At 34.8% G+C, this 21041-nt stretch overlaps 2 protein-coding genes across 2 annotated transcripts in view; one reads left to right on the top strand and one right to left on the bottom strand.

The window, feature by feature from the left end:
- RB1 (RB transcriptional corepressor 1) overlaps positions 1-21041 on the top strand; it is a 173862-nt gene that overhangs the window by 100885 nt on the left and 51936 nt on the right. The window lies entirely within an intron of this gene.
- Positions 8125-10608, bottom strand: LPAR6 (lysophosphatidic acid receptor 6). The gene has a single exon (XM_008056951.2). The coding sequence runs from the start codon at positions 9512-9514 to the stop codon at positions 8486-8488; it is 1029 nt and encodes a 342-aa protein (XP_008055142.1). The 5' UTR covers positions 9515-10608; the 3' UTR covers positions 8125-8485.

Here is a 21041-nt window from a genome sequence, read left to right as displayed (position 1 = left end):
CCGCAGACTCAGGCAATCCTCTCGCCTCAGCCTCCCAAAGTGCTGGGATTACAGGCTGAGCCACCGAGCCCGGCCCAGTTCCTTTTTAAAATGAGACTTTCTGGTTCAGAATAGCAGACTGGCTGCACACCTTACTTCCTTTCTCCCCCAAAGCCCTAGGGAAGTGACAGAAAAGAAACAAACACATATACACTGCAACACACACATGCACACACACACACGTGTGAAACCCAACCATACTCAGCCTGTGAAGTGGCAGGAAGTGGAAGGGTTAATTCATTTTTTAATAAAAACTAAATAAGGAGTATATCAAAAGATGCAGTGAAACCACAGGACAGAATACACCTGGGAAAGGTCTCTGGTGAAAGTGGGAACATCCAGTCTCAAAGTAGCAAATACAAAGAGTAGGATAGTAATCATGAAGATTTTCTAAAGTGCTGTTTGGTGGTGGTCCTCAAATTTTAGCATATATCAAAATCACCCAGAGAGCTTGTTAAAACACAAATTAGAAACCCCAGAGTTTCCAGGATAGGGGCCAAAAATTTGTATTCCTGACTTGTTTTAAATAAAACTGATACTGTTGGTCTGGGCACTATTCTTTGAGCACCACATTTTGAGACCATGAAAAACCTGGACCAGTCCTCCACCTAAAGTCATGCCAGCCCATAAAGATCAGAGAAATGCATCTCTCTCTGAACTAATGATGAAAAAGATGCCCTTCAGACAGCAGCCCTAGACTTGGTATGCAGAGTTTAGGCTGAAGCCCAAGCTACTGTGCAGTGTACAAACTACACAGATACATGTCTGGCCCTTAACCATCCCCCCCCCCAGATTTTGTACACACACACGCACACACACACACACACACACACACACACACACGTGGCCCTTAACCATCCCCCCCCAGATTTTGTACACACACACACACACACACACACACACACACACACACACACACACACACACGTGCGCATGCGCGCACGCATGCGCACACGGCTAGGATTTCCTGATGTTGCCAAAGAGAGAAGCAGAAGAGAAAGTATAGTAAACCCAGACTTCTTTAACAGACTTAAAGAAAAAAAAATAGGAAAGATGATTCTTCCTAAGAGGAAATTATAACAAATTATCATGCCTGTTAGGTTGTATTGCCCCTTACTTTGGTATTTTCGGGTACCTCAGTTCAATATCTTGTCTATTCATCCCATGAGAAAGACCAGAGAAGATGGAAGAGAGAAAATAATAATAATTTATTAAAAACAGAAACAGAATTTCCAAAGCTGATGAAAGCCAGTTGGCTTCAAATGGAAAGAGCCCATTCAGTGCCAAACCTGATGAATGAATGCAGATACATCTTGGTGAAAATTCAGAATTCAGCCGGGCTCGGTGGCTCGGCCTGTAATCCCGCGCCTTTGGGAGGCTGAGGTGAGTGGACCCGCCTGGGCAGCGAGACCTCATCTCTACAATAAATCAAAAACTCAGCCGGGCGTGGTAGCGCGCGCCTGTAATTCCGGCTACTCGGAAGGCTGAGGCGGAAGGATCGCCGGAGCCCAGCAGGTCGAGGCTACGGTGGCCGGGAGTGGCCACTGCACTCCAGTCTGGGCAACAGAGTGAGACTCCAACTCAAAAAAAAAAAGAAAATTCAGAATTCTAAAATAATAAGAAAATTATAAAAGAGAAAACAATAAATAATGAGAAATAGTAAGCTATATGCTAGGGAATAATTGAGGTTGATATTGCCATTCTCCTTAGGAATACTGAATGTTTGATAACCGAAAATTCTTTATCTGACCTACCCTGTCAAACATGAGGGCAAAATGAAATAATTTTCAGATATGTAGGGACTGAGAAAGTTTATCTCTTGAGTATCCTTTTGAAATGAAATTACTAGAGAATATGCTTTAGAAGAGTGGAAAAGGAACCCAAGAAAGGGGAAATCAGGGTTCTAATAAAGAGTGCAACTGTCACACCAGTGCAGAGAAAAATGCAGGAAGTCCTAGGATACAGCAGACCTAGGAAATAGTCATTCCAAATGAGAAGTCAGATCATTTATTAAAGAATGCCTTCAAGAACAAAGTGAGTTATTTCAGCAATTGCATGACCTCATCTAAAGGGTGGGGATTTAACAGATGCATTTTAACGTTGATAAATAGTAGTAAGAGTTTCAGTGATAATGAATTCTTGTATTGACAAAATAAAATATTACCTTTATTCCCCTTGGGCTTTTTAAATAATTAAATGAGCCATAGGTTTGATGAATAACAGGGCAGTTTTTATTTTTATTTTTTTACATTTTTGTGTGTAAGTATAAGACATTTGTTAGAACTACATTGATAAATACCTAGAGTATGTACTGTGTATGTAAATAGGTATTGGTTACCAGAAATTATCCTTCAGTTTGATGGGCAAATGATGATTAGTTTGTTCTTAACTCTAGGACCTTTCCTTCCAATCTCTACTCCCTCTGTTTCAATCCTATGTCAGGCCCTATAGAGAATCCAAATAAATATAAAATATCCCTTTCCTTGAGCTGGATATATCTAGTTAGGAAGAGAAGACATAACTTTAAGATAACTAACAAAGGCAGTAAGTAAATATCAAATAAGTGATACAGACGGTAAGCATTATCAAAGAGGATTTTGTTTTAAGGTAGGAGTTGAACTGGGCCTTGTAGCATGAAAATAATTTTGACAGCAAAAGCTTTATAGACTGGGGTTGGGAAGTAACCAAAATATTAAGTACATTGGGGCCATACTTTGGAGAACTTTGAACCTAGAAATTGGACTTTTCGCTCAGGCATTAGGGAACCTGATAGCTTTTAAAACTGTGTATCAAATGATGGCATAAAGTGATGATTTAATAGGTGAATCTGGTTAAGCTGCCTTGGAGGGGTTGAAGGGAAGAAACTAGGAAGGAGATGGAATTACTGTAGTCCCAACATGACATGGGAGCATATTGACAGTGGTTACTAAAAGTAAGGAATGAATGAAAGTTGTAAGTGACTAAATAAGAATCATAGAGTATGGAGTGAACCTTACACATTATCTAGTTCAAAACCCTTAGCTAAAGAGGAAGAGGTCAACATAGAGTGGTTGAATGACTTAGCTAAAGTCATACTAGTTTGTAGCAAAGCCCTGATTAGAACTAATGTCCCTCTTTTAATAAACTGTAAGTTTCATTGATTCAACAGAAAATTATTGAGAAGAGTTATGGACCAGGCACTCATATAAATTAAGTTCTATGGCTTTGTTTTTTTCTTTCCCTTCTTTGTTGACTTCAGTTTTTTGACTGTGTATAAAAGGAGGTGGCATGTACAGCCCACAGGCCATCTGTTTTTGTAAATAAAGTTTTATTGCAATACAGCCATCTTATTCACCTGTGACTGCTTTTGCCCTGCATTGCAGAGTTGAGAAGTTGCAACAAGACTGTGTAGCCTACAAGCCTAAAATATTTACTGTCTGCCCCTTGAAAAAAAAAGTTTACAGATACGTAATGTACAACATAAACAGTCTTCCCAAAGTCAAAACTATACAAAAATGTATGATTTGAAAAAAAGCCATACTCTTTGACATTTCTTCTACCCCTTCTCCACCCCATCCCTTGTTTTTTGGTTTATCTTTCCTGTGTTTCTTGTAAAAATAAGCAGGTGTATGTATATTTTCTTATTTTGCCTTTTTTCTTACAGAAAAGGTGACATAGTATGTGTTCTCTTTTACACTTTGCTTTTTTCACTTCACACTGTTTTCTAGAAATCACTTCATATTAGTTCATAGAGAAATTTTTCATTTTCACAGCTGCATAGTACTATATTGTGTGTACGTACTATAGTCTGTTCAACCAATCTTCTATGATTGGACATCTAGGTAGTTTTCAATATTTTGCAATTTCAAATAATGGCACAATGAATGTGTGTGTGTGTGTATGTATTTATGCACGCACGTGCATGTATGTTTGATGTTACCAAGTTCCCATCCATAAGGCTTGTACCATTTTTCATTCCCGCCAGCGATATGGGAAGGTACCACTTTCTCCATGAGGGCTGCTAACTTAATTTTACCAAGTGATGACATTAAAATACTCTTCCCATCTATCATCACAATCTTTTCAAAAAATTTCTCCCATTTTAATAAGGGAGAAAAGACATAATCAGAAAAAAGGTAAGAGCCCTTTAAATAATATAAATAAAGTTCTCGTGATTATTTTTCTCTTTTTGCTGAAGACAAAGACATCTCTACCATGTATCAGAAATCTTTATTTGATCATGTCTCTCCTGCCTTAAAATCTTTCAGGATGGGGCAATCCCTTCGGGCCCCCTCCCGCCATGGGAGCTTTTCTGTTCTCAATAAATCCTGCTTTCTCAAAAAAAAAAAAAAAATCTTTCAGGACTGCACATATTTTCAGCTCTTAATATGGTCTTAACATGGCCTATAATTACATGTAAGATCTCAGCCCTGTATGTCCAGCCACTTTGACTTTGTTTTCTTCCTTTCATTATAGCAAGTTCTCTTCCACAGGGCCTTTGCATGCACCATTAAAGAACTAGACAAGTTAAAAAAGAAAAACTGGGTTCAGGCAGCTGTGGTAGTGTACACCTGTAGTCTCAGCTACTTGGGAGGCTGAGGCAGGAGGATTTCTTGAACTGGGCGAGGCAGTGAAACCTCATTACTTTATTTAAAAAGCAACAGCAACAAACTGGGTGCTCACCTTGACTCTTCCTTAACTTGTTATTTGACTTTGTGCAAGTTATTTAGCGCTGTAGTTTCTCAGTTTTCTCAATTTACATTGTAGTAATATAAGACCCCCAGGCCCTTTCTGTTCTAAATTGTCTATTTTCCAAAAGCCATTATGACAGGAAGAAAATGGAACTTAGCACATTGGCCCCATGGCTATTAACTGTAACTCAGTTGTAAGTATATGACAAACAATTGTTTCTCACAATATTTACTTAAACATTAATTATTTTCAAAAATCAGTTGACTGAATTTATATGAGTAAAAGCAAGTTTTGAGTTTGAAAACTGATTATAAAGTTTTGAGTTAAACTATACCACTTTTGAGGTCCTGTCTCTTGGATTCTGTTTTTAATACTGTTTTTCAGATGAAAGAAATAATTTTGTACTTTTAAAAGAGGAATTAGAGTAAAACTTTAGGGGGTGGGATACTTGGTAGAGAAAGAAGTTTGCCTAGAGTTAATTTCCTTATCTTTCTTATCTGGTCTGTTACCATGTTTAATTTATATTCTTCGCGCTTTTATAAGACTGTCAGATATCAGGTAAAAATGATGAAGAAAAAGTAAAATAGGAATTTGAGAATTAAAGATTTTAGGAGTATGTACTGGAGAATGTTGCTAAGTAAGTAATACTGTTGATCGCTAAGTATTCCCATTGATTTATATCCTGTGTCCTTAAGTTTGTACAAATAATTTGTAATTTCTTTTTTTTTTTTTTTTTTGAGTTGGAGTCTCACTCTGTCGCCCAGACTGGAGTGCAGCAGCCGCCCCCGGCCACTGCAGCCTCGACCCGCTGGGCTCCGGCGATCCTTCCGCCTCAGCCTTCCAAGTAGCTGGAACTACAGGCGTGTGCTACCGCGCCCGGCTAATTTTTGATTTATTGTAGAGATGAGGTCTCGCCAAGTTGCCCAGGCAGGTCTCGAACCCGTGGGCTCAGGCAATCCACTCACCTCAGCCTCCCAAAGCATGGGATTACAGGCTGAGCCACAGAGCCCAGCTTGTAATTTATTTCTTAAAGTCGTGGTATAAATGGGTAATTCAGTTTCTAGGCAAGCCCAAAAGAACTTTTTAAAACAGTTTACCGTAGAATTACTTTAAGATTTCATCAATGCCTAAACACTTTGTAAAATTGTTTCTACGCAAAAATTCATTTACACGTTAGAACATCTGTTCTCATTTGTGACATCTGGAGTTGGATTGGCATGCAGGCACTAAAAAAATTTGGGTCTTGGGAGGTAGTAAAAGATTCTTCTAAGCTGTAGTAACTTAACATATTGGCAAAAGACAAAGTATCTGGCTCATCAGGAGCCCAAAATTGCAGAACCAGAAAGCAATTACTTCACTCTTAATAGCTATGTACCATTCATAAATCAACTATTTCTCACATAGAAATATAAAACTTGTTCCATTTTCTATTTTCTATTTCTTAACTGAGTGACCAGTTTCTTTAAATACCAGTATCTATAATTAGGATTTATATTTCAAATTTACTTTCAGTATTTTGAATGTAGAGTGTTACGGTTTGCTGATACTTAAGTAGCAAATTCAGTTTTTTATAATTTTCTGTGGATATATTATATGTAACACATACATTTTCATACCTTTTTGGGTAAACTAGTTAGTTGATATTGTCTAAGAAAAGACAGTTTCTGAGTTCAGAACCAATCATTAGGATGCTAGAAAGCTGCTTTCCACACCTGAAAATTTTTCTCATCTTATTCTGATCTTTGGAAGAAGTTAATGTGGGAAGAAAGATTAAATCATCTACTTTTGTATGAAGATGTTAAAAATGGTGGGCAGTTTTAGTTTTTTTGTTTGTTTTTGAGGGACTAGGAGGGCTTGGAGCTGTCATTTTGAGGTTATAAAAAGTAAAAGTATCAGTTCTAATATATATACACATATATATGTATATATTTCTCTTGGGATGGAAAAGATCATGTTTAATTTTTTTACTAGTTTTATTTTAAAGGATTTATTTTGCTTCTGGCCTATCTAACAGAAACCATGGGTCTCTAAAGAAAACACCCCAGTATTATTTTATTAAAAATGGGTTCACCTATCTATCAAATTATCATTTGTCTGAAATCATCACAGCCTAAACCAAGAGAGCAGCAAAAATCAAATTTAAATTTTAAAGAATATTTGTCCAAGTTGCATTCAGGACTTGAAAGATAAGCTGATAAAAATCAGATAGATTGAATGCTAAATTTAATTCCATATCCTTTTTGTCAAATAGAAATAATTCTTTTTTAGTTAACTCTGGAAAACTGTTTGAATTTTTTTTTTTTTTAAGATTTTTTGGAAAATGAAAGTTTTAGTGTACTTGGTACTTTTTTCTAAATTTTACCTGAAAATGTAGTTGTTATTTGGCTTTGTGTGTTTGCTGCTTTTTAATATAAGGAGCTGTGTCCTTACTTAATTAGACATTTTGCCTACTTGAAATAACATTTTCAACTATTCAATATTTAGTTTAAAATGGTCAGAAGAGGAAAAGGAAATTTTAAAAATATACATTATATACCACAGAACAACATTTCAGTCAATGACTACATATCTGATGGTAGTCCCATAAGATTACAATACCATATTTTTACTTTTTTTTTCCTATATTTAAATGCATAAATACTTAACCATTGTTTTACAGTTTCGTACCGTAATATATTGTACAGGTTTGTAGCCTAGGAGCAATAGACTATACCATATAAGTCTAGGTGTGTAGTAGGCTGTACCACCTAGAATTGTATTAAGTACACACTGTGATGTTTGTACCACGATGAAATGACTTAACCAATCATCTTAAGCAACACATGACTTCATATCACTTTCTAAGTGTCAAGTTCTGTATTTCACTATCTTTGGCATTTCTTTGACCCGACATACTTAAAACCCAAGTTTTTTATTGTGATATAAATGTACCTTTAAAACATACCTCTAGTAGTATTTTATTTTTAAAAAACTTACTTCACAAAATCATGCTTTATTAGTTTCCTTTCTCTCAATTTTTGTGGCATATATCATTTTGAAATTGGGTAATATACAGAAAATGAATCAAAATAGTAACTTCAAAGCATACCATATAGATAGTGTCTGCTTTTTATGAATTGCCTATGAAGACAGAAACCCCAAAATGTTACCTGTGTTACTACTATTCAGTATCATCAAAGAGGGTTGTGTCATCATTCTACAGAAGACTGCATTTTTAGCTATTTTTTAGAGGGAGGATTATTCCAAAACGCGATTATTTCAGATTACTCTCCTTTCTCATTTGTTGTTATAGTTTAAGAAACAGGATTAATAGTTTTAATTCATAATAAAATAAAAATGCATTATACGTTGAATAAAATATTAAATACTTATAGAAGCAAATCAGTTAGTATAAGAATAATTTAGTATTAAAAATTTAGTAAATTAAATCATTTAATATAAAAAGGAATTAAAAAACATTATAGATGGTCACATGATTTAAATCAGCCACTTTTAGACATTGAATCACTTTTTAAAAATATTTTTTAATGAAGATGAAGAAGAAACAAGTCAAAATGGCTCAGAAAAACAAGATGGAGTGTATATAAGAATAGAATATGTTTTAATGCTTAGCACATTGAATACAAATTTCCTTTATACCGAAAACTTAAAAATGTTCACATGTTAATTTTCTTTTGGAGGTGGAGAAATAGTTTGTCCAAAACAAAACACTTTTCACAGTTGAAGTAACTTAGTTCTGTCCCAGTGAAGTCCCAATGGTTTTATTTCAGGCAGCTTATATTGTAGATTCATTGTCAAATATCTTATTTTTTAAGGTCTGTAGGTTGTGTTGAATAAAATTCTCCGTGCCTTGAACTTCAGAGAATCTGTAGTCACTTCTCCTAACGGACCAGTTTTTCATTTTTATTGAATTCTGAATTGTGTCCGATGTAAAGTAGTAAACTACAGGGTCAAAGCAACAGTTTGAAACAGCAATGCAAAGAGTGATTGGGTACATTGTCCTTACTGCTGTAACTACTGAGCAATTAACAAATGTTTGTGTTCTCATAAGAGAATATAAAATAAGATTGATATTATAAGGCACAAAACAGAAACAGAATATAACCAAATGTACACAAATCATTTTTAAAATCTTAGTTTTGTTTATTTTGCTTCTACTTAATGTAACAGGTTTATTTAAAGTTCTTAACACCATACTAGAACAAGATACATTTAAAATTAAAGGAATAAAAAATCCCACTGTTTCGATGAAAATTACAATTCTTGAGAGATACGTTTTCCACGTGGCATCTGGAAAATTTTCAAAGCAGGCTTCTGAGGTACTGTTATCCCGAGAGTGGGTAGACGGAAAAATAACTGCTGGTGCACTTCCACCGATCACAGTTAACCACACACCAATGCAAACTATTTTTGCATTTCTTTTGGTTCTTAGAGTCTTTGACTTAAATGGGTAGACGATTGCCAGAAATCGATCTACACTAATACAAGTTAAGAACAGAATGCTTCCATACATGTTGGTATAAAACAGCATCACAGAAATCTTACAAAGTGTATCTCCAAATGGCCAATTTCTTGTTGCAAAGTAAAAAATCCTGAAGGGTAAAGTAAAAACAAAAAGCAAGTCTGACATTGCCAAGTTAATCATGTATGTTGTAGTTTCATTTCGTACTTTGAGGGTGCACATGAAAATGTACATGGCAACACAATTGGATATTAACCCAAGCACAAACACCATGCTGAACATGCACCCATACAAAGTGTACTTAAAGGAGTCATTTTCGGTGCAGTTAGTGCTTACCATCATAAAGGCACGTCCAGATTTCAGTGGGGAAGTCCTTTTGTTGGCGCAGTTTCCTTTGGTATTCAGATTGTGACCACTAATCTCCAATTTATTTGCAAATTATTTGACTCTTTGGGTGATTTTACAATATTTCCTTTTTCTCAGAAATCTCCAAAAGAAACATGAAATTTGTTGATGTAAATTTTCCACTTGGTTCTTCAACAGAAAAACACTCTCATTTTCTGGTCTCCTGAAAATCCATGAGTCCAGGCTTAGTTAACTGACAAGTAATCTTTAAAAAATGCAGTCAGTGAAACCAACCCATAGGAGTTTAAATTTAAAGGAAAGCTGTGTTCCGTGCCGGGAATAAAACTACTCGTCTTGTAAACTTGTATTTCAGTAGTCAAGATGAATGTTTCAAAGATAAAGTTTTTTTGTGCTCCGGAATGTTTAAGCTTAATTTACCAGTCTTATTTTGCTTTTCAATGCAGAGTTTCAGAGTTTGAAACATTCCCAAGTTGTTCTCTCTGACTTCTTGCTTCTTTCAAGCGAAGTTTTCCCTTTTAGTTTTTCTGCAGTGGATCCCAGATGGTGGTAAACTTGTCTTCTAAAGGTCCCAAAGTAAATTCCTAAGCGTGTTCGCTCTTGCTGAATTTGAAGTCTTTTCCTCAGTTGCCGGCTGTATTGTGAGATGGGCTTTCTCTGAAGTGAAAAAGAAAGGCTTGCTAGATTTGTAATATGACATCACAGGAAGAAGAGGCTGGGTTTGAACAAAGAAAGGTTTCAGCCCAGTTTGTTTGCAGTTCCTTTAATCTGATAATGTGTTTGCTGGGAATATACCTAGGAGGCTTGCAAATGGTCACTGGCAGTTTAGTTAAGCTGGCTGCCCATTAACTCTTTTTATGCGGAAATGCCTTTGGGGTGCTGGCAACCTCTCAGAGTTTTTATGTTTTGTTTTGTTTTAGTAGTAATAATTGAAAGCAGAAAATGAAAAATCAGTATTAAGCATGTTTGTCTGTTATTCAAAGGCTTTTGTGTTCAGGGTGTGACTTTTTTTTTTAAGAAAGAGAGAAAATGTGTATGGGTGTGTATTTATAAGTTGAAACTTTTAGTGATATAGCATTTTAAAGAACTTTTAATGACTGTGAAAGAAAGACCTTTAACCTTTAGCTATAAAAAGGAATTGACTGAGAGACCAGTAGTAGTTCTGCCATTCTTGGCTTCTGTTTTTCCTAATTACCCCTCAAGATATAATTTAATTTAATTGGTATGATTGTGAGTAACTCTTCTCCTGGGTCTCTTTAGTTTCTGCGAAACAATTTTCTAACATTCTTTTCTCTTTCCTAGAAAATTGAGTTAATATTTTAGAGCTGTTTTCATTTTAAGTTATCCCTTTCACCAAAGAATAAATTCAAGAATGTTTATCTTTGGTGTGGTGTTAATCTTATTTTACCCATAAATTTAAGCACAAATGAAGTTGCATCTTTTTAAACAACAAAATTTTTTTTTATCCTAAGTTGATTGAAATAAGTTGGAGAATAAAAGTTCTACTACTTGGCTAAATTTTAGGTTCATAATTTTATTTTCAACCCCTCCCCTCCAGCTCTTCCTTTAATCCCCTTAACAGGACATTAACTGTATATTGGAATATATTTGAGATTTTTATCTTCATTTAAAATTTTCTGTGAGTGGTTTCTCTATATATTTATATTTAAAGTATACTCATATTTTCAAGGCCCCAAAATCAGAAGAAAAAAGTATGTATAAGGTGAGGGTAGGATATTACAACCTCGGAGACACGTGCTTTTCTTGTTTAAAATATTATTTTTCTCAGAAAAGGCTAGATCCAGTTGTAATTTACTGTTATTATTTTTAAATTTGGTTCAGTTTGGACTGAAACTCTCCTTTTGGATGTCAATTAAGGAATTTAAGAGCAATTTATTTTTCCCTCATAAATTACTTAGCTAATTTTAAAATAACATATTACAGTAACATGTTTTGTACTACTCTTTCTCACACTCAGCAACTTTCGTTGTTTGTTAATCACTTGTAATCTATTACTGTTTTTTTGACTGGAAAATTTATCTATAAACAACTGACAAAAAAAGATAAGTAGTACTTATAACTCAAAAACTTAAAACTTTGAAGGGCTAGATTTATTTGTATCATATTAGATATGGAAAAAAGTATGTGAATCTTCATATTAGAAAGTTGGTAGAAACTTTGAGCAGTAATGAACAAAGAAGTGGTTAATAAGCTTTGTATTCTCATTGTAGAAAAATAGTCATTTTAGAAAAACAAAATCTTAATAATCTGCTTTCTAACTGATAAGTCTCCTCTTTAGCCTTCTTTAAGTAATGCAAACAGTTGTATGGCCTGACCTTGTTGACTTTTACTTTCATTTTGAATACGGCATTTTCTCAAAGAATTAAAATATATTAATTCTGTATTGGAATACTCTTCCACATATTGTCAGTATTCACTTGACTTGTTATTCACTTAACTGTTCATCTGTAGTTTTTTCATGTTTGAATTACTGGTGTTTAAAAATTGATAGATCATTATTTGTTGAGTTAAGCCTTTCCTTATTATCAGTATGTTAGTAAATGTTTGTATTTCTAATTCTTAGCACAATTTTTTATCTTTAGTAGATTCTCATGTTTGTAGATGAGAGAATTATATCATTAAATAAATTTTTTGTTAATGAATTTAATTTTGTTGCAAGTTGTTTCTACTGAGGAAGAATAGCAGAGGGGCTGTTTCAACAGGAAGAAGATAATTGAATATTGGGTTTTTGAGATATTTAAATTGATTTATAATTAAGGAATCAGAGTACAATTTAGATAGTTTAAGAAATCCTTATGTTAGCATTTGAGAAATATAGAGTATCTGCTTACAAAGGGAGTTAATTGAATTCAGGGAATCAATTACACTTAATAGGTACTTTTGTATTTGATAGACTGAGGTGAACATTTATTTTAATGTGAGATTTGTATACTTCTGGATGTTAAGTCTGGGAATCAACTTACTACTTGTATGGATTTTCTGGAGAGAATGAAATTTTTAAAAATTGGAGCCAGATAGAAGTTAAAATGGTGAAGACAAATCTTTTTTTTTGGAGTTGGAGTCTTACTCTTTGTCTCCCAGGCTGGAGTGCAGTGGCACACTCACAGCCACCACAAACTCTGCCTGCTGGGCTTAGGCGATCCTTCCGCCTCAGTCTTCCAAGTAGCTGGAACTACAGACGCACACCACCACACCTGGCTAGTTTTTGTGATTTACTGTAGACATGAGCTATATAACCAGCTTGCCTATAAAGTAGGTTTGTTTTATTTGTCACTACAGTAATGGTATACATTGTTTAGTTGTGTAACTCATTTTTATCAGTTTGAGAGAGAGAGTTCTGTTAGTTAACTATCAGAAGTTTAAATTCTACTGTAACTATGGATTTGAAGAGATGGGGAGTCAGAATTATTCAAATAATGCTTGTGTCTGATTCAAAATAGGCTCATAATAATGTTTGTTGAATAACTAAACTTTTACTAAACACTGATTATAAATAAATAATGTGTAAGGTGAGTTCTTCAACCATTCCTCCTTTCTCTTCTTTTTTATACTGGTTATGCCTGGCATTGATAGTAATATCAATTTCATCTTGCCTCTTCTTCTTCATTATTACTGCCACCTTTTTTGATAAACCCAGTCACTTTTATTTTATTTTTTATTTATTTATTTTTTTTGAGTTGGAGTCTCTCACACTGTCACCCAGGCCGGAGTGCAGTGGCACGCTCACAGCCACCGAAGCCTCAACCTGCTGGGCTCAGGTGATCCTTCCACCCCAGCCTTCCAAATAGCTAGAACTATACCCGGCTAATTTTTTGATTTATTGTAGAGATGAGGTCTCACCAAGTTGCCCAGGCTGTCTCAAACCCATAGACTCAGGCACTCTTCTCATCGGCCTCCCAAAGTGCTGGGATTATAGGTGTGAGCCACTGCGCCTGGCCCCAGTCACTTTTATCTGTATGATTGTTATAATGACTTGTTTCCCTGTTTCTAGTCCTACCCTCTTCAAGTTTTCCCCTTCCAGACTGTCACAGATCAACTCATGAATGAATGAACTAATTATTTATTTATTTTCTTCTTGCTTCCAAAAAGAATTTAAAGCAAATTATAATTTTTAAAACAGATATACTGTCGGAATTGATGAAATGAAACACTTAAGATTTTAGCATTTTATTACATGTAAATTATACCTTAATAAAAAAAGTAAGAAGCAACTCAGTATAGAAGTGCTAAACTGTTTAAAATATGAGAAATGTAAGAGAAATGATACTAATCATTAGTCATATTCACTATTCTAAAAATTATTATCTTTAAATAATTTCAAATGATTGCAGTAAACATTTGCAAAAAGCAAAATAACCCTAAGGTACACATCCATTAATATATTAGTAAAAGAATAAAAGCCAAATGCTAGTGGAAAGAAAGAAGAGTGGGAAGAACAGCGTGTAAAGATAATGATGTTAGAAAAATCTAGGCTAAGATTTTTTTTTTTTGAGTTGGAGTCTCACTCTGTTGCCCAGACTGCAGTGCAGCGGCCGCTCCCTGCCACCCAGCCTCGACCTGCTGGGCTCGGGTGATCCTTCTGCCTCAGCCTTCTGAGTAACCGGAATTACAGGCACGCGCTATATAATCATGCCCGGCTGTAGGCTAAGATTTTAAAGAGTGAAAACCTGGTTCAATGCTGGAGTAAACTTGACAGTGTCAAAGGATCTTCACCTGGGGCCCTTGAAATCTCTGAAGCCCTTGTATATATTTTTCTTTCCTGGGGAGTCGTTGCGTAGCTTTTATGACCTCTCAACACTAAGAACAGATATGAAACACAGATCTGAAGAAATAAAGGATTAGCAAGTCCTACAGACTGTTTTCCTAAAATATCTGGAAATATTCCTTGGAAGTTTTTCTCTAAAAACAGACTAGAAGTAATCTAGACTATTAGTAGCTAGTGTAGATTTTCTGTGAATGAAGTAGAGAATTGAATATGTAGGCAATAAATTATAAATCTCTGTATCTTTTTTTTTTTAATAAGGAAGTGTGAAAATGTTGTGTAAATTTAGAGTACCAGGCAGAGAATCAGGGAAACTTGATAGGCAGTCACTTGACCTTTCTTGGATTCTAGTTCCTTGGTTGTAAAAAGAAAGGAGTAAGACTGCAGAAAGGTCACTTCCTGTTTGTATATCTGATTCTGATTCTTTGAATACTTTGAATGCTTCAGCTGCCAGGTTGGGTGTTTTCACTCCTAGGTATAAGGATCAAGGGGGTCACTTTTAATTTGTTGTATTTATGGATTTCTGATTTTGAAACCAGGTTGTACAAAAAAACATGTATAATAAGTACTCACTGCCTAAGCTAAGAGTCTCATAAATACAAGAAGAATCTTTAAATCTTTTGCTGTACTGTAAAGTTTAAATATTTTTAAAAGACTTTATTTTTCTGTAGCATTCTTTAAAAGACTGCTTTTTTCAAAGTAAGATGTCATGTTCTTTCACTACTGAATGCTATTGATAAAAGAAGAATTAATCAAAACCTTAAAGTACTCCCTCATTAAAAGTTTTGAATGTCATAATCGGATTATACCTTTAGTAACATTGAGAACAGGGATGTGCAAAAAATAGAATGAGAGAGTATGTAAAACTTAAGCAGAGGAAATAAATTGGCTCAAGTTTAAAAGAAAGTGTGAGCCAGACCCAATGATGTGTGCCTGCAGTCCCAGCTTCTCAGGAGGATGAATTGAGGCCACAGGAGTTTAAGGCTGCATGGCTCTGTAATTATGCCTGTGAATAACCACTGCACTCAAGCCTGGACAACATAACAAGACACTGCCTTCAAAAGAAGTAAAAAAAGTATGGAACAGTGATATCTTAAAACATAAGAAGAATTATTCTAAACTTTATTCTTTTGTATGCAGCAAATATTTGCCTTGTTGACTGTTTGCCATGTTTAATTTACACTTACGAAAAAGCAATTTTCTTATTTTGAATTTTTTTGATGCTTGTTATGATAAATTTTCTATTTGGGTTGAGAAATGAACAAACATTTTTCAATTTGAGAAATGAGCATTTGTAATTTATGATGACAGAACATATTTATGTTCTATAAAAAGGTATTTTAGCCTAAAAAGAAAATGTATTACATTCTTGACAAATGTATTATTACTCTTAAGTCTGTTGATGTTCTTTGAAAATTATTTGCTTTCCTGTCATTATTACAAATACTTAATGCTTTGTGTTACTTTTTACTGGAACAGAAGTCATCAGTCCAAGTTCAAAGAGTTGAACCATCTTGTGCAGGTTTAGGTGGGAGTAGAAGAGGAAAGAGTTAAAAGGTGGTGATGATTACAACAGAGTCAAAATGGAGGGAATGGGTGGAAGCAGGTTCAAGCAAACTGGGTGAAGGAAGTCAAGAGGAGTGGGAATATTATTGTGGTGCAAGATTTAAAACTTGAGTAAGCATCTTTATCTCTGCCTACACTTGTCCCTTTTTCCTTATCTTTTTTTTCTCTCTACCTTGTTCTGCTACCTTGTTCTACAGAGTCCTATCCATTAAAATATGTAAGTCCTTAAAATATATAAGTCATTAAAATCCTACCACATTTTTCTTTGGAGTTCTCGCAATCTCATCAATTCCTTTTCTATAATTCTACAGTATTTTGTTTGCCTTGCTTTTAAGACATATACATGCAATTCAATTGAGATTTTTTTTAAAAAAGAAATAATTGCAATACAAAATATAACAATAGATATTTGTACAACATAGAGATGAGGGTCTACCAGTTCAGTAAAGGGCCTCTTGAAATAATGTGTAATGAATGCTGACCTTTACAGTTGAAGACAGTTTTCAAATTTCAAGTTTTGAAGGGTGGAGCTGTTTTTGGTAATAATGTCTTAGCGTGACCTCATTGGTATAGTCATGCTACTTTTCTCAACCAAAAAACAGGAAAAATATTGTGAGTGACTATCTACTCAGTTATCCCAAGAATGCTATATAGCTTTGTCCTACTCTAAATTCTTAGAATAGAAGTTAATTCTTCACATGCAATGTATGCTTTGAAGCATAAGGGCTTAATTTTGTCATAAAATCTTAGTTGAGAGAGGCTGTGTGGGTTGTAGTTTTCAAAAATTTTCACCTACTTTAGAAACAGCAAAGAATAATAAAAAGACCAATTTAACTAGGTGTTAGGTGACCTGGATTCTAATTCCAGTACTAAACATTAGTGTGAAGTTGAGCTTGGTGGTTCGTGCCTATAGTCTCAGCTAGTCAGGAAGCTGAGGTGGGAGGATTGTTTCAACCCAGGAGTTCAAGTCTAGCCTAGGCTATATAGTGAGACCCAACAATGAAAAAGAGCAATAATAATATGACCTTAAACAAATAATTTTTCAGTTATATATTTGTAAAAGAAGAGTATTGAATTATATCTCTAGAATTCTTTTCAGACTTTAGCTTTCTATCTAATCTAATCTTCACACTAATTTTGAATGACAGGAAAAACACTTTATTGTCTCTATTTTACAAGTCAAGAAACTGAAATTCAGAGAAGTTGTCACTTGCATAGGATTACAGAATGATTAAATGGTGGAGACTGATGAAGCCAGAACTAGAAACTGAGTCCTTCCTTAAAGTACCCATCTCAGTTCCATATATATGTCGGCCAAATAAAAGAATACAACTCAGAGCACATGCCTAAAGGGATAGTATGATCTTGAGCTATGATCTTGAGCTATGATCTTGAGCTCCATAATCCCTGATTTCTAAAATTTGACTTTACCTTGGGCGAAATCTATTCTGAGCTTTAGAATGGATACAACATGCCTTTCTGACCTTATGGATAGTCAGTACAAAATGAAATGAAAATACATTTGCATTTTAAATATAAAACTCTATAACAGTACTACTACTGTTGAAATGGGCTATAATGTCTTAACTTTACAGAGATAAAGGTTAAATTATAAGAAAAAGTAGAGCAATAAGTTTTGCTTTCCTGATCAAATAGAATATCTATGCTTTAAGTATGCCAGATAAAGAAGGTAATCATTTGATGCATTTGATATGCCCTTTTTAGCTTTGATAATGCACAGCAGATCTTCAAATAAAAACATTTTGCTTATAAAAACCATATTTATTTCTGAGTTAGTTTGCTTAGTAGTTAATACAATGCATTAGTCTTTTTAAAAAAAATTATTTTAGAGTTGTGGGCTACATGTGAGGATTTGCTTCCTAAGTAAATTGTTTGAAGGTGAGCCTTTGGGCTTCTAGTGAGTCCTCTCTCCTCCCAATAGTGGACATGATACCCAGTGGGTGGTTGTGTGCCCCTTATCCCTTCTCCCTCCATCCTTTAGTATTGTCCAGCATTTGTATTTAATGTTTTGTTTCTGTGATAGTTCACTTAGAATGACAGTTTCCAGCTGCATGCATGCTGCTGCAAAGAACATGATTTTTGTTCTTCTTTATGGCATAGCATTAATCCTAAAACCCTCTAATATTGGAGCTAGCACTAGATTCTAGAACTTTAGAATACAAGTCCACCTTAATACCCATTACAACTTGCTATTCATATTCTTCAGTAGATAGTTCAGCTGTTCTTCCAGTCACTCAAGTACAACTGAGGAATGTGAAACTGTAGTGATTATTACCAAAGTGGAACTAGAATCCTAGTTTCTTGACTTCTAGTCAGGTTTTCCCAGTGTAACAGGTAACTTCTAACCTTTTTTTCTTATTGACATAAAATAGGACACTTGGTTCATAGCTTAGGGTGAATATGAAGCAAGAAGAACTTTGTTTTCAAGTGTGTGAGCTATATAAAGATAGACTAGATTCTATCACAGAGATTAACTTAATCTCTTAGAAATTTCCATGTATATGAAAACAGTCTGATGACTATTCTTCATTTTTAGCTTCATCTTCCTCTTTATTTATTAAACAGTTGTTTCCATTTGTACATAGTACTATGCCAAGTTTTATACAAAGGAAGGAAATATCTCTGCTTTTCTCAAATAATTAGGACAAGGATTTTCCTTGAATAGTAAATTTAACGTCTTGCAATATAGTTTATTGCCAGAAATTCAGGTATTCTTCAGTTTATTTCAATAAACATGTGTTGACTTTTTTCTGTTACTCATTACTGAGTGGTGGAGGTAAAGAACTGCTCTCTCAGGATCCTTCTGGAAGCTGAATGCTTATGACTAGAAAGCGGTTCCCTGATATACCTGAGGTCTTTTATTCCCAGTGATGAAGTTGTATGCATATTAGAAGTTTAAGTGTTGTTTGCTCCCAGATTTATATTTGTTGATTGTACATATTAGTGTACTGTTAGGGCAAGAAAAGGTTGTTTTTAGTAAAACCAAATTCAGTGCTTTGAAATGACTCAGTGGTAAGTTGCTGAAAATACGAGGGGGAACCCCCCAAAAATACCAGAATTATCTTTTGGAGGGTGGGCCCCTTGTAGTACACTTGGAATTTGTTCCTGTGGATCAAACAGTCTACCAATGTTTTTATCTGGAAATTTTAAGTTTTGTGACACGATTCGCAAAAAAAAAGTCCTAAGTTGTGGCATACAGGTCACTGATTATTCCACCCTGTCAATGTACCTGCCCACACCATGTTGAGTGTTCAGTGTGATCCCCATGCCCTGCCTTCCCTATTCACTGGATTTTGCTGTGAATACTTTGTTTCCTCCAATAAAAAAAGTCATCAAAGGGAAACATTTTGCCATTGTGGAAGAGGTACAAAAGAAAATGGCAGAAGCACTAAAAGCATCAAAATTGATTAGTTCAAAACTGTTTTGAGCAGTGGAAAAAAGAGTCTCAATAGATGAATTACATCAAACAGAGAATACTTTGAAGATGACTGAAGTTTAAACATGTTAGAATAATTACACAATTTTTATAAATAAATTCAAGTTTTTTGGGGGTCCCCCTTGTATTGTCATAGAGTCAAGTGCATAAAAGATGCAAGGGAAACAACATAGAAACTAGAAGGATTGCGTCCCTAGTTCTCAAATTCTTCCTTTGCAGATGTCTTTATGTCTTTACCATACACATAGTGATAATCATAAACACACATTTTTGGTGTAGTTTATAGAAGAAAAATAACTTTAAACTCAAAAAAGGACCTTCACCCTACCTAAAGGGATTTCAAATGAATATACATTTTATATTTTTAAAATTCAAGTAAAATGTTTTAAAGAACTGTGTGTGTCATTTAAAAATGATTTCCTACCTAGTTTTTTCAGTTAACTGGTACCAGTCTCTTCAAATAAAACAATTTCTGTATCAGTAATAATCAAATGGAAAAGGAAAAAAGATTTAATTTAGAATGATAATAAATAGTATAAAATACTCTAGGAATAAATGGAATAGACAAAGTGTAGGATCTAGATGAAAACAAGGCAAAAGAATACAAAACTTTCATGAAGGCCATAAGAGAACACTTGCACATGTAGTTCCTGGGACAAATCTATAAATTCATTGCCATTCCAATAAAAAACTCAGTAGTTTTTTTTTTTTCTGAGAGTCTCACTCTATCACCCAGGCTGGAGTGCAGTGACACACTCATGGTCACCACAGCCTCAACCTGCTGGGCTCAGGCAATCCTTCTTCCTCAGACTTCTGAGTAATTGGAGCCACAGGCATGCACCACCATGCCCAGCTAGTATTTTTTATTTATTGTAGAGATGAGGTCTTGCCATGTTACTCTGGCTGGTCTCGAACCCTGGAGCTCAGGTAGTTTCTTGCCTCTGCCTCCCAAAGTGCTGGGATTACAGGTATGACCCACCACGCCCAGCCAAAACTCAGTAGATTTTTAGTGACTGTTATTATAACTTTGCTCAGCTATAGGAATATATATGTGGGTTATGTAACCTAGCAATTTTAATTCAAAGGAAAATTGTCTTCCTCTCCTAATTTGCATTCCTTTCAGCAGTATTTATTTTCCCATACCTTCATATAAACCAGATTATTATTGGACTTTTAATAGGTCAAAAGTAATATCTTGTTTAGTTTGCATTTCTTTAGTTATGAAGTAAGCACAGAAATAGACCCCAAAAACCTCAAACCTAGGGGAACTTAATGTATGACCATTTTAGCCTTCAAATCAGTAAAGAAAAATATGAATAATTCATTAATGGCTTATGGGTCATCAGGATAGCAATTTGAAAAAAAAAAGGTGGACTTTGACTTATTCTTTATATCAAAATAAGTTTGATATAAAGGGCCAGGTGCTGAGGTTCATGCCTGTAATTCCAGCACTATGGGAGGCCAAGGTGAGTGGATCACTTGAGAGGAGTTCAAGACTACCCTATGGGCAACATAATGAGACCCCATTGCTATAAAATAATTTAAAAATTAGCTAGGTGTGCTGACATGCACCTGTAGTTCTAGCTACTCAGAAGACTGAGGTGTGAGGATCACTTAATCCCAGGAGTTCAAGTTATAGTGAGCTATGATCATGCCCCTGCACTCCAGCCTAGTTAAAGAGTAAGACACTGTCTCTAAAA

Source organism: Carlito syrichta, unplaced genomic scaffold, assembly GCF_000164805.1.
Source record: "Carlito syrichta isolate Samal-C Ts95f unplaced genomic scaffold, Tarsius_syrichta-2.0.1 Scaffold302582, whole genome shotgun sequence".
NCBI lineage: Eukaryota > Metazoa > Chordata > Mammalia > Primates > Tarsiidae > Carlito > Carlito syrichta.
Note: the sequence above shows the minus strand (reverse complement) of the source record. Positions and strands in the feature narration are given on the sequence as shown.

Excerpts from the sequence above, each read along its gene's own strand:
- LPAR6 (XM_008056951.2), bottom strand. The coding sequence starts at position 9,514 with ATGATGGTAAGCACTAACTGCACCGAAAATGACTCCTTTAAGTACACT.